Genomic DNA, 14,545 nt, shown 5'->3' with positions numbered 1-14,545 from the left:
AAATCTCAATATGCAGGCAAAAGGGGGCTCATGACACTACTGCACTAACAAAATATGTTAAAGCAGTCAGTTGGCTCAATGCGTAAGACATTCATCTTCTGTAAGGCACCCATTGCCGGAGAGGGCCGCTTTATGGCACCTTTGTCATAATGGAGCTCTAAAGGCTCCCAATTCAAGCTAACCTAGCCAACTGGATAGGGCAAGCAAGCTTCACAAAGTCCCACCTGATGCCTTCCTGGTCGCTGCTCTTTTTTCCTACTTAAGGAGCCCTCTAGCCTCTTATACTTTGCAGATGGGGAGCAGGTGCAAGTCTAGGTCACCTGGCTTAAGAACCAACCACCTTCACCCTGGCTAGTTGTATCTGCCCAGGCAAGGGCAAGAAGAATAAATGCCAGGCCGAGAAAAACAAAAAAAGGCAAGGCCGAGAAAAACAAAAAAAAGGCTTTTGTTCTTTTGTATATTGTTCTGGTTTCTGCTGTGCTCCACCCTCATCTAGGTTCTCTTTAATGACTGCTCTGTTCCTCATGCCCCGGTGACCTGATTTGCTTACCAGACTACCTTGTTTTCTGCCTGCTCTTCCATCCGAGTTCTTGTCTACTTAGTCAGCTGTCCACTATGGTCTTGTCCCTTTCTGACTCATCTGCTTGCACCCCTCTGTGTCCTCCCTTAGTGCCCCCCCACCTTTCACCTCCACTCCACTTCCTCTTCCCCCACCTACTCTATGATGCTCTCTGTTTCTCCTATCTTTTCAAACTGCTTCTCTATCGACTATCCTGCTCTCCTCACTAAGTCTTGTAGGAAGAAGTTCAAAAAGTATTTCCTCGTCTCCAACCCAGGCCTCCCTATCGCTGACACCTATACCAGTGCTTCCTCCAGACAGACCCTCACCGACATCCTCCGTTGTTCCCTTGCCAGACCTACGCAGTCTTCATACAGCCTCTTCGCCCATTAATGGTGGCACCCGGTGGGAGGCCCACCTGGCCCCCTTCCACTCCTGTTATTCATGTTAACCTGAATGCACCGTCTTGGTCCAAGGCCCGCAAACTAACCTGCTCTTTGATAGACGCTACCCGCACCTAATCAATTTTCTTTCTTATCCTGCTGTCCCTTCTCTCCCTTCGTCTTCCCTGCCTCCTCCTTGGCTACCTTGCCCTTTCCTACTTCTGGCCTCCGCCCTCAGGCTCCTTCTACACCTCTGCAGGGCGTACCTCTGATTTGTACCCCTTGTCTTTCAAGGTTGGCAACCTTCTCCATATTGCCACTCAACCCTCGCTCAGCTGTCAAATACCCCTCAGACATCAAGTCCTTCCAGGAGGAGGCAGATGTCAATGTCCTCGGTCTCACTGAGACATGGTTCATGGCCAGCTCTGTCACAAGCTTTGACACTCCTTCGATCCTCTCCGCACCCAGAGCCAACTGTTCCGGAGGGGTTGTAGCCTTGTGGACTCCTGCCTCGGTCATTCCTATGCAGGCCTACTATTTCGAGAGTCTCTCTCTCTCTCTCTCTCTTTCTCTCTCTCTCTTTCTCTTTCTCTTTCTCTCTCTCTTCTCTCTTTCTCTCTCTTTCTCTCTCTCTCTTTCTCTCTCTCTCTTTCTCTCTCTCTTTCTCTCTCTCTTTCTCTCTCTCTTTCTCTCTCTCTTTCTCTCTCTCTTTCTCTCTCTCTTTCTCTCTCTCTTTCTCTCTCTCTTTCTCTCTCTCTCTCTCTCTCTCTTTCTCTCTCTTTCTCTCTCTCTCTTTCTCTCTCTCTTCTCTCTCTCTCTTTCTCTCTCTCTCTCTCTGGTACATGGCCTACAGCCTATGCTTCATTTGCGCAGGGCATGTTTCCCTCTGCGTCCTTACAGGCAGGGTATGCAGTGGCTCCAGAAGCTTCCCGCTACCCTGTCGATAACCCCTACCACATCTCCGGCCTGTGAAGAGGGGTTCTTCGAGAGGTTCCTCAGGCTTGTGAAGTCTCCTCAGATGGGGTTACCCCCAGGGACGTGCTCCCTACGATGCTACCGGGACCACTGGCTCCTCCAGCGGCCCCGGCGCATCCTCCGGCTCCCCAGCCGATTCCTCAGCCAGGGCCTTCCACAAACGTCTTGCAGGGCTGGCGGAGTACCTGGGCCTATCTCAACCCGAGGTTGAGCAGCCGGCAGAGGGGGGCTGAAGTCCTCACACAACGCCCCTCTGCCAAAACGGGAATTCCACTGCAGACCGATGTAGTCTCCCTGGCCAAAAATGGTTGGCTCAAGCCCCACTCTGTCCAGCCGGTTAATTAATGCCTGGATGCCAAGTACAGGCAGATGGAGGGGGATACACTCTTGTCATCAGCCCATCCTCGGCCACACTCCTCAGTGATTGCTGTGGCATCACTATACTAAAAGCCTCAGTCCTCCTCAGCCTCCTCTTCGGTGACGCTGCTAGGCAAGAAGAAGATCTTGGAGGCGTACGGGAAGAAGCTGTATTCCAACGCGTCCTTGCATCTTCGTCTGGCCGATGCCATGCTGGCTTTCGCTAACCAAAGGTTCTGGCAGGAGATTGTGGACTTCCTCCCAGAACTCCCTACGCAGAGCCAATCACGGTTTAAGGCGGGACTGGCTGAGAGCTGGTGGCTCAGGACCTCATGGAATCCACCATGGCCCATTTCACCACGGACATGTGGACAGCCTGGCTACGGGCAACAAAATTCAACCCAGGCGTCCAGGCGTCCAGGAACGCATATTAGATCTGCCGTTCGTGGGGGGGGGGGGGGGTCTAGGCCTCTTCCACTCCACCACAAACAAAGAGCTGGACAAGAAAAACAGCTCACAAACGGCCAAGTCTTTATCCATCTTGACAAAGACCATGGCCAACTCATACACCCAGTCACAGCAGCGCTCCGATGTACGGAGCGTTCAGTAGCTTCCAGGAACGGAGATCCAGGCAGCCTGACCGCTCGCTGTCTCAGAACCTGCGCAAGCAACAAAAAGGGGGGCGGTAAGGTCTTTTTCCAGTCCCCCCTCCGCGACAGCCTCCGAGGGAAAGAAGGCATGACGTGTCCCTCCGTGGCCACATGTCTCCAGAGGGGTGCAGGCTGGCTCTCCATGCACATTTCTGGTGCCAGAATTTTGTGGACTTCAGGGTCCTCTCCGTAGAATCCACAGCCTTGCCTCCCTCCTCCCCTCCTTCAAGTTGGGACAGCAAGTCTTCTGGCAGAGATCCGGTTGCTCATAGAGAGCCAGGCAGGAAGTCTCAGCCTCCCAGCGAGGCTTTGGCTTTTACTCTAGGATTTACGCCATCCAGAAGAACCAGGTGGGCCTGAGGGTTGTGTTGGACCTTTCCAACCTCAACCTCTCCTTACCCCTGCAAAAATTCAAGATGGTTATGTCAGCATTTTTAGCTGAGACATTGTGCAAGGGAGACTGGATGTGCTCCCTGGTCTGAAGGACTCGTACCTGCACGTCCCGATTTGGCAGCCCCATGGTTCCTTCCTTCGGTTCAGGATCATGGGCTACCATTTTCAATACAAGGTCCTCCCTTTTGGCCTCAACTCGGCCCCCAGGTTCTTTACCAGGCTTTTGAATATAGTGGCTGCCCTCGGAGCGAAGAGCCTCCACATCTACCCATACCTCGATGACTGGCTTGTCAGTGCTACGTCTCCGGAAGCGGTTCATCACTCTTCCCATGCCCTTATGAACACGCTGCATGATCTGGGCTTCTCGCTCAATCTCAAGAAGTCACAGCTGCAGCCCATGCAGTCTGACACTCTTGGGCTTTATCTGGGACACGTGCTCCAAGAAGGTATTTCCATCGGAGGGCAAGATTGCGGCCATCAAGAGGGCCTCCGCCCACTTCCTCAGCAGAGACGTGATGTCGGCTTGGTGGTACCAGCATCTCCTGGGTCTCTTGGCCGCGGTCCTATTAGCTGTCCCACACATGAGACTGAGAAGGATTCAGCTGCACTTTGCTGCCTCGTGGAACCAGGAGGGGGGGGGCGGCTATCGATCAGAGAGGCTCAACGGTCCTCCATCTCTCCCCCCAGACGGAATATGGTGGTCCAGGGACTGCAACCTACGGACGGGCAAGCCCTTTCGACCGGCCCACCCTGCAGGCCACCATCACCACAGACTACTAGCTTGAGGGCTGGGGAGCCACCCTAGGCCAATCATGACTGCATTAATTAATGTCTCCTTCAGCTCTAACAGGTTCCCTGATTGCTTGAAGTAGGCGTGGATACGCCCACTGCTAAAAAAAAAACTTACTCTAGACCCTGAGAGCCCCAACAACTACAAACCTATCACCACAGTCCCGTTCCTATTAAAAATTCTGGATGTGTCCTACACACAAATCCACCATTTCTTAGAAGCAAACGGCATATTGGGGAAGAGGCAATCTGGTTTCCACTCAGGCCAAGGAACGGAACCCGCCCTACTTGACCTCAAGATACAACTAGGGGAGATAATGGTAAGCCGGCACTTCTACTGCTTCTAGATCTTTCAGCGGCTTTCGATTTACTGGACCATGAGACACTATGCAAACAACTTTGCTTACTTCTCCACTGAAGCCACATCGTGGATCACCTCCCTTAAGGGGAGATGCATGAGTATTCTCAGAACAGGCATGCTCTGTACCTACCACCATCCACTGTGGTGGTCCCTCAAGGATCGTGCACCGCCCCCACTCTCTACAATATCTTCACCCTACCCCTGTTCAACGACCCTGATGATCGCGGCATAGCCTACACTATGCTGATGACACGCAAGTACTTATCCCTCTCACTGGCTCCTATGCACAGGATGCAGCAACACCACCATATATGCAACCATCCAGGGTTGGATGGCTGCAAATGGATTGTCTCAATGGGGAGAAAACTAAGATCCTACTGGCCGGTACCAACAACACTCTCCAAACTGGATGCTCAATACAAGACTTTTTAACATTGATAACTCATCTCAGTGTCACCAGCAGTCAAAACGCTAGGGGTAATCCTCGACTCCTATCTATCGATCTATCCAGGCCCTCACACACAAGTGACCATCCCTTGCAGTCCCCAGGTACCTATCAGAAAAAATATGACCTGTCTCCTCCATACCTACTCTTTCCCAACATACCAACCTTATCTCTGTCCCCTCCTTCAAAAGAGCCAAGGCGGGTGGTGGCAGCTTCCAATACCTAGCGCCCAAAAATTGGAATGTGCTGCCCATTACTCTCAGGAATTAAACCTTGTATGCGGTCTTCCGCAAAGCCCTTAAGACTGAACATTTCAACTAGATTAGTACTGCAGCTGTCTACCCCTGCCCCTCTTCTCCCATTCCAAACTAAATGAGTCTATTTCTAGTATCCGGTTCCCCTGTAACCAAGGAACCCCCTACACTCACATCTTAAAACGTTCATTGTAATTGTTTAGTGTAATTTTTTTCACTGATGCACATTGCTCCTGTTGTGTACTGTCAGCTTAGCAACACATCTTTGTTCACCTGTAACCCCTGAACCATCTTTGCCTAGGTCACCATGCAAATGTTAATGTACAACTGGCTTAATGTGAATGTACCCTACTCTGCTTTACTCATGTAACTAAGTAAATCAACTAACAGCGCCACGAAGCCACAGGGCTGCTTGTGCGCTTTATAAATACAAATGAATATCCCTCTTGTTTGTCTGGTAATGTTTAATTGCGTGCAGTTAACACCATTAACCTTCTGTGTGAGCACTGAGTGATGTTGGAGATATTAGGGGGAAACGTGGTTGCAACGATGCTATGTCTGGGTTACATCATTTGAAGTGGTGGTTCGCGAATACGAGGGGTGGCTAGTAAGTCCCAGTTGCCATTAATTACTGCATGTTGTCTAATAGTCCCAGAGCGCTCTCCACCCTTGAGTCTTCCCCCCCCTCCACCCAAAAAACAGACGATGCGCCCCTCCCCACCGCCTGTAACCTTCAATGTGCTCTTCACTCTACTCCATCAGTCTCAGCCCAACATTTGGTGGGGTGTGTGGGGGGTGGAGGAGCTGCGCAGGATGTAGAAGTTTGTCTACTGTGTTCGATTCACTGTTGGAATGTGTTTTGGTGGATATTACACACCTATAGAATGGCTGTAGCTTCATTTTAACAGCACATTGCCAGTAACCTGTGGAGGGGATCCTTTTTTGTTTTTTTTCCAGGCACCATGATGGTTTGCAAGTTATTATGCATTACTTTGCTCTAATGGTCTATTTTTTTTTCTCGTAGGGTTTCATTTGAGTGGCACAGTCACCGAACCAGCTACCCCATCGGAGCCAGAAGTAATGTACAAGGTGGCCATTAGCTTCGACCGCTGCAAGATAACCTCTGTGACGTGTGGATGCGGGAACAAGGACATTTTTTACTGCGCACATGTGGTGGCGCTTTCCCTTTATAGGATCCGCAAGCCGGATCAGGTCAAGCTGCGCCTTCCAATTTCCGAGACACTCTTCCAGATGAACCGGGACCAGCTGCAGAAGTTTGTGCAGTACTTGATCACGGCACACCACACAGAGGTACTTCCTACGGCTCAGAAGCTAGCTGATGAGATCCTTTCTTCCAATTCCGAAATCAATCAGGTGCACGGTAAGTCTGATCAGCAACATCACTGCCACAGGAACATGTGTAAAGCTGCTTAAAACTTGATGCGACTTTTAAAAAGAAAAAACTTTGGAGTCTGTTATGCCCTTATTGTAATTTCCTGTTAATTGCATTTTCATTACATCCTTGTCTGTACCAGGCTTGGGTGGGGGGGGGGGGAGGAGACGGGGGAGGAGTACCATGGCCTAACCTGCCCCAAGACCTGCACTCCAATTTTTAGTGGGATCAACACTCACATGTCACATTTCGCCCTAGATGTAATTTATTTGGATTTATCAAGCGCCCAGCGGCCCTGAGGCATCATTGCGCCGTTACGGAATATTAAGCTTGGTACATATTATCAGCAATGGTAGCAGGTAGGTTCTGTGTTGCAGTGGAACAATATTGAAGCAGGCAGAGTAGGTACACTTTAGTTGAACAACTTAGTTTTCAATGTTTTTCTGAAAGTGGAGAGGGATTGTTCACTTCTTAGACTTGGCGACAGTGAGTTCCATGCTTTAGGTGCAAGGACTTCAAAGCTGGTTCCACCTGCTTTGACTCTGTTAAATACTGGGACCGTGCGTTGGTGTGAGTATTTGTTCCATTTAGGCCTGTGGGTTGGAGCTTGGTGTATTCTTTCTACTAGGTATGCCAGTGCTGTTTGGGTGAGGCCTCTATGTGTAATTGTGAGGGCTTTAAATGTTATACGCTCTTTGACTGGGAGCCAGTGGGCGTCTCTCCTTGCCTGGGTGATGTGTTCTCTCCTGGTAATGCTGAGTGATGCTCTGAGGGCGTTGTTCTGTGCTACTTGTAGACGGTTGATGTTGTGTGTAGACGTACCAAGGAGTAGGATATTGCAGTAATCTAATTTTGCGCCTACTGTGGCCCTGGCAATGTTGAGGCGGTTTTTTGTGACAGGTAGGGTTTCACAGCGTTTATGATTTTAGATGTGAGCTGCTGCAGAAGAGATGGCACGAACTTGTCTATCCATAGACGAGGTGGAGTCTATAAAGACGCCTAGTGTTTTCACTGAGTGAGGTTGTGATGACTGTATCTTCGATAGTGAAGGAACTGTAAGTCTTGTCGAGTTTTTTTAGGGATTCTTTGTGGCCTACCAGTAGTATTTCAGTTTTTTCCCCATTTAGACGTAGGCTGTGTGCCGCCATCCAGGCCTGGATGTGGGTGTATGTCTTGGAAGGGTTTGAGATCTTGGTCATAGTTACCTGTTAGGGTATGGAGAATGTGTCGTCGGCATAGTTGGTGAGTTCTTCTAGGTCACTAAATAGTGGGAGGGTGAAAAGGTTAGAGCGTGGGGGAGGTGCATGAGCCTTCAGGGACTCTGCACTAGATTGGTAATGGTGGGGCGGAAGCTTGGTCTGAGAAGACGCTCATAGCTCGCTCATCCAGGAAGGAAGTAATCCAAGCGGTGGCTTCTTTAAAGAAGTGGGCTGTGTCAGTTGTTTAGAGGATCTTGTGGTCAACCAAGTCAAAGGCCGCAGAAAGGTCTAGGAGTAAGATAAGGCAAGGGTTTGTGTCTGCTGTCAAGAGAACCCACATTTTTCCCTTCCCACATTTGTACGATGGGAGCCTCTGGGTTTTTACAATGGTAAGCAATGTTGATTTTGATAGCTACGAGAAGGAGTGGGATGCGGGTTGCCAGGCATCCTGACATAGGGTACATTTCCTCACCTGTACCCCCCCCAGCCGCCAATAGTATCACCATGGGATGTATGTTACTGGATTCCAATGATCGACTTGATCTGACAACTCTTGAGAAATATTGGGTTTTGGGACATATCCATGTACAGGGCTCTAAATTAAGATTGTATAAGCAGGAGCTAAATGTAGCTTCTTGGTATCCAGCATTCACAAGTGACCTGGAACTACCAATGGGTAACGAGGAGCTAGTGCATAGTGTTCTGCAGATCTCTTCGTAATAAGATGCAAACATTACATTTTGCCCTTATTTTATTACCCCTTATGCTTTAGATTTTGTATAGATGTGTACTAATGTGCATTTGTTTCGCATTTTATATAGCGCTCTATTTATCAGTGGTATGACTCCAAAGCGCTGGTAGGTTGAACGCTTTCTGGGACAGTAGTACAGGTCATTTGCGAGAGTAGGGTGTCGTAGGGTGCTTGGGTGCACCAGCTTTGTGTAGCTGATGTGATTGCCAGATGGTAGCTGCATCCTAGCATTAGGTGGGTGGTATTGAGATCTGTTTAATGTGTGCAGTCTGGCGGGTGGACACCAAGACTGGGGTTTGGCTGCCTTAGGCCTGTAGGACGCTTATGTGTGCAGCTAGGCCGGTTTGTCATGGCTATAGCTGAGTTTTATTAGAATGATGAGGTGTTCATGGGGTAATGTTTGTATGTGAGCAGCTAGGCCGAAATTGATCGAGGGGTGTAGCTACACCCTAATTGTGTGATGGTGTACAGTAGAGAGTAAGCATAGTGATATGGGATGCGAGTGTTTGGGTGGAGTTATGATGTAAGGAGATCGAGATTCAGGCATGCGGTTGCTTAATTGCAAATTAATAAGCATATTCATTGATGACATTGTTCGGGATCTCATTGAGCATTAGTCATTGGGTTGCTAGGGTTCAATTGCTTCAGATGGTCATGGTGGGTATTACGGAAAGCCATGTTTTTAGAGCTTTGCAGAATGTCATATAATCTTGGGTGTGTCGAATATGAGGGGGAAGGGAGTTCCACAGATTGGGCCATGGCTGAGAAGACGGATCCTCCAGGCCTGACAGAGTTAGAGGTTGGAATCACTAGAATGGCAGTGCTTGATCTTAGGGCGCAGGATGGGAGTGATGGTTTTATCTTTTCTTGCACTGCTCGGTGAATGATGCATAGGGTCTTGAAGGTGGCCCTTCATCCGACTGGGTGCCAGTGGAGGGTTTGGAGAGCTGGTGAGATGTGGTAGGAGAGGTAGGGAAAAATGCGTCTGAGAAGTTTGAGGTGGTAGTGACGGCATTTTGACACGTTGATCTGACTGGAGAGGGCCAGTCCGGAGCCTAGGTTTTTCACTGTTTGATGGGGTGGGGGATGGGAGTCATGGGAGCGGCTGTGGTAGAAGGGCAGTATTGCCGTATACCATGATTTCAGTTTTAGCAGGGTTCCAAAGAATGTAGTTTGTCACACCATCGATCAATATCGCGGAGACAGGCTTCAAGGTCTGGAAGGGGGTTGGTGCCTGACTTGGGAATTCTTAGGATAATTTGGGTATCGTGAGGCCCCCAGCACCCACGTGCACCTTTGTGTTTTCTTTCCCTGACCCTCTTGCTGCTTCTGTTTCCCTCCTCCCAGCCTCCCCTCTCCTCCTGATAGGCCGATCGCTCCTCTTAACAGTCCCTGCCAGGGCAGCCCATCTGCCCTGCATCCCTTGCGGCTAAGGAGCCAAGGCAAAGGGCAGCTCCCACAGAAGCGGCTCCAGTTCGTGTATGCAGGTGTCCGCAGGGGAAGCCAGTGGCCAGTCGTCAACCAGTAAGGAAGGTGTAGCCAAGGTGGCTTCCACCTTAAACAATCCTGCTAAATGTTAGTCTACGCCACACCTTAATAAGCAATTCAGACTGACCTGTGTTAAAAAAGTATGTCTTAGACTCCTTGCATTTACCCTCTTAAGACTCGCATCTAGATGGTGCTCTCAAAAGATTACTGTGTGTTTCTGCCTGTCACACACACACTTAGAACTGTTGTACCTTAGCTACTACTGTGTTGCAGTCTGATGGTCTAAAACGCGTAGAATTGTTCCTGTTTTGCATTTCTCGCATCTAGATAGTGTGCCCAAGAGATAATATTGCTGTATTCTGCCTTCTTAGCCTGTCTCGCATCTAGATAGTGCGCTGAAAAGATTACTGTGTTGTACTCTGCCCTCTAATGGCTTTCGCATCTAGATAGGGTTGTATTCTGCCAGTCTAAAACGATTTAAAAAAATTGTTCCTATTCGCCTATCCCACATCTCGATCGTGCACCAAAGAGATTACTGTGTTGGTTCTGCCTGTCTCACTCACTTAAGATTGTTGCGCCTTAGTTACTACTGTTGTACTCTGCCCGAAATTTTTCCTGTTAGCCTATATCACATCTATATAGTGTGCGCGCAAGTTTACTGTTATATTCCGACAGTCTATAACGCTCAAAGTGTCCTTCTTAGGCTCTCACATCCAGAAAGTCTGCCCAAGAAATTACTGTGATGCTTCTTCCTGGCTCGCATTGCTCAGATTAGCCTATACTGCATCTACTTGGTATGCCCTATAAATTATTGCGTTGCCTCTCCTACAACTGCTGCCTGAGCTAGTACTGTAATTCAGCTGTGTACGTTTCTAAGCGCCCCACCTCATCTCAACCTCCACCCTATCCCAACCTCCTAATCCTCTCACACCCACGGCATCCTGACCCTAGGCACAAGCTGTACATCCAGAGCCCATCTACCACCACTAGCTCATCAATCCCTAGCCCCCCTTCATCAGATGGAGACCCCTACTTGCAAGAATCCCCCTCACTCCATCCTGATCCGTAGAATCCCTTGCCCCCTCGTCACCCCCACAGCACGCCACCCGCGCTAAAGCACACACCTTCTCGAGCCCCCATCATTCCTCCCCTGTGCACAACCCTAGAAACCCTCCCGCCCACTTCACTTCAGCCCAACACCACTCTCCTACCACCCCACATCCAACTCTAAAATCAGAGGCGCACTCTGGCACGCCAACCACCTCCCTCCGCAGAAACAGATTCCCCCTTCACACCCAATCTCATCGCCCCACACCCTCCCTCTGACCGACATTGAGAACTCCCTAATACCCCACGCAAAGACACCTCGCCCCCTTTCAAACTCCTAAGCCAGAGGAGCCCGTTGGCGCTCCAAACATCTCACTTATCTTCCTCCACTCCTTCCCTCCTCCAACAAACATCCGTCCCCATACCCCCGAGTCCCTCTCCCCTAACCTGCCACAGAACTGCCCTCTCACCTACCTCCCCTCTCCCCACCTTATCCACCCGTCAATCCCTTCCAACATCCCCCATAATATCCCTTCCCCTCTCTAAAAGTAGCACGTCTCGCCCTCGCAAGATTGGTAGCTTCATCCCCATCACCCTCTGACCCCCCCCCCCCACGCTCACACCCCTACTGCACCGAAACCCTTGAAGTAGAAAACCAGCCTGGTCCCTCTCCGCAACTGTCTACTCCTCACTACTTCTACCTCAACCCGGCCTCCCAATCTCTCCCTCCCCTACCCCAACACACTCCCCCCCCCCCCACCCTCTCCCTGCTTCCACCCCCCCTCTAGACTTCTCACCCTGCACACCAGAACCCCCAAATCCTTTGAGACTCACTACAATGTCTAACCCCCTTTGCCCCGCTTCACCCACGGACCATCTGCCCCTCCTTGACTCTACCCACACCCCTTGTATATCCTCCGCCCGCCTTCTCTTCCCTGCCTCCACCGATTTAACCCGTCACTCCGAACCCGCTGGCACCCTACCACCTCACTACCCCTCCTCTCCTTGTCCCAATGACCCGGAATGTCACACCCACCGAACCCTCCTACAATCCCCCATGACCCTCCTGCTCACACACCGGTTACCTCCTCCACAACCACATCCCACTCCGAAGTCAACTGCATGATTTTGAATGCCCGATGAGTAGCGAAAAACAGACACAGCGTCTTCGACCTACTCTCATCTGACAAACCAGACCTAGTCTTAATCACTGAAACCTGGTTCTCTGACGACTTTTTCCCGGTTGCACATGAAGCATTCCCCCCAGCTACTCGCTCATCCTGCTCAACAGACCGTCCAGAGGCGGTGGCGTGGCAGTCTTTCAAATCTCATTTCTCTGTCTCACTCGTTGAATCTCAGACATGCATTCCATCATATGAATCCCTTCTAGTTGAACTCTCACTACCCCCGACTTTCTCAAACAGTTTCCTATTCATCTACAGACGTCCTGGTTACAACAAAGTTCTCAAACAACTTCTGTGACTCTGTAGCCACCATTCCAGTAAATCACGCCCCTGACTCTCCTAGGAGACTTCAATATCTGGTTACATTCCCACCAACCCCATGACCCATCCACTGGCCGACAGTCTTGATGTGCTCAATCTCTCCCTTCATATGAACGGTCCAACCCACTCTAGAGGACACACCCTTTATACTATCTTCAGCTCCAATGACAGGATTCATCTATCCACATACCATTCATCTGGTCCGACCACTTTGTCATCCCGTTATTCATCCTCAGCCCTACCCCTGCGCCTGGCTTCCCCCCATGACCTCAAATGCTGGAACAAAGTAAAGATCCTTCCTGACCTTGCCGAAGCCCTACTACTTAGATCCCCTACAACACCCCCTCCAGACAGATTAACCATCGACTCCTTTGACTCTTGGCTAAATGAATCACTAATTCCTCTCACCTCCTTGCACCCTGCTTCCTCACGCAATGGACCATTCCCCAAATGGTTCACACCCAAACTGAGGGACGCCAAAAAACAAAATAAATCTATGGAACGCAAATGGCGAGCATCAAAAACCGATCGCAGCAGATCCACTTTCGCCTTGCACCATCGCAACTACACATCTGAAATCCGGAAAGCCAAAAAAGCATATTACAACAGTCAGATTCTCATCTGTGGAAACCGCAGCAAAGAACTCCGTAGAATCATATTTGAATTCATCACACCCACTTGCACCTCTACCCAATCTGCCCCATCACAATCGCTCTGCGACTCCGTCTCCCTACACTTCTACACCACTGCTCTTGACAGGATGACCTCCCTTAACAAACTGTCCCCCCGAACCGACCAATCCAACAACCCCCCCACCCCAACCCCAATTCACCCACCTTCGACTCCTTCAGACCCATCTCAAGAGACTAGTTTCTTGACCAATCTGCTAGCAAACCATCTGGCTCCCTCCTTGACTTTTGCCCCGCTTCAGTCCTAAAAAATATTCTCGTCCACCTGCACAGGAGAACATGCAAGAACCATACTAAATGACTCCCTCAGTTCTGGCATCTTCCCCGCTGCCTTCAAAATTGCACATGTCAAGCCTCTTCTTAAAAACCATCCCTCGACCCCAAAAACTACAGACCCATCTCAAACGCCAGATTCCTTAAATAAATCGACTGGCCAGCATACTCCCAACTAAACGCCTTTGTTGAATCCAACAACCTCCTCGACCCCGCACAATAAGGCTTCAGACCATGACATGGAACCGAAACACTCTGACCTCAATCTGAGACGATCTTATTATAAATAACAAACAAACTGCAGACTCTAAAGGATGTGCTGTACTAATTCCCTTCGATCCATCTGCAGCCTTTGACACGATTAACCACTCAATTCTCCCTTGGAATGCATGGCACCCCTCTCATGGATCACCTCCTTCCTCAGCAACAGGAAACAAATAATCCTCCTCTCCCCTTTTTCTCAGCTGCCCTCTCAGTTAATACTGGAGTACCTCAAGGTGCATGTCTACCTGCTCTCCTATTCAACCTCTATATGTCCACTTTCCTGGGATCATCCACTTGCACAATATCTTGTGCTACAACTACGCTGACGATACCCAAATCATCCTTAAAATTCACAACTCCGACTCCAACCCCCCAGCCCAACCTCGAAGCTTGCCTCCTAGATATTGACCGTTGGAGGAAAATAAACCACCTCCTCTTAAACCCCACTTAAACCAAAATCATGGTGTGCGGCAACACTGTGCTTCTACCATGTCCACCTGGGCCCCACCTCCCCTGACCCTGGTCATAGTAAAAAAACTAGGCTGCACTATGGACTGTGTCCTAACCCCCTCTCAACAGATCAAAAATGTGTCAAAATGTTGTCACTGCCATCTCAAACTCCTCAGACGCATTTTTCCCCTACCTCTCCTACCCGAACAAACTTGCCGCTGTTATGTCCATTGTAATGTTGAGACTGGACTATGCCAACACCCTATACGTAGGAGTCCTGGCATACCACCTTAATGAACTCCAAAGAGCGCAAATCGCTG

At 49.8% G+C, this 14,545-nt stretch overlaps 1 protein-coding gene across 1 annotated transcript in view; it reads left to right on the top strand.

The window, feature by feature from the left end:
* ZSWIM5 (zinc finger SWIM-type containing 5) overlaps window positions 1-14,545 on the top strand; it is a 547,686-nt gene that overhangs the window by 159,187 nt on the left and 373,954 nt on the right. Inside the window, exon 2 of the mRNA XM_069642358.1 lies at window positions 6,191-6,547. Within this exon, the coding sequence (XP_069498459.1) occupies window positions 6,191-6,547 (357 nt within the window). The remainder of the gene's footprint in view (window positions 1-6,190; window positions 6,548-14,545) is intronic.

This window comes from Ambystoma mexicanum, chromosome 1q, assembly GCF_040938575.1.
Source record: "Ambystoma mexicanum isolate Mex_15411 chromosome 1q, UKY_AmexF1_1, whole genome shotgun sequence".
NCBI lineage: Eukaryota > Metazoa > Chordata > Amphibia > Caudata > Ambystomatidae > Ambystoma > Ambystoma mexicanum.
Note: the sequence above shows the minus strand (reverse complement) of the source record. Positions and strands in the feature narration are given on the sequence as shown.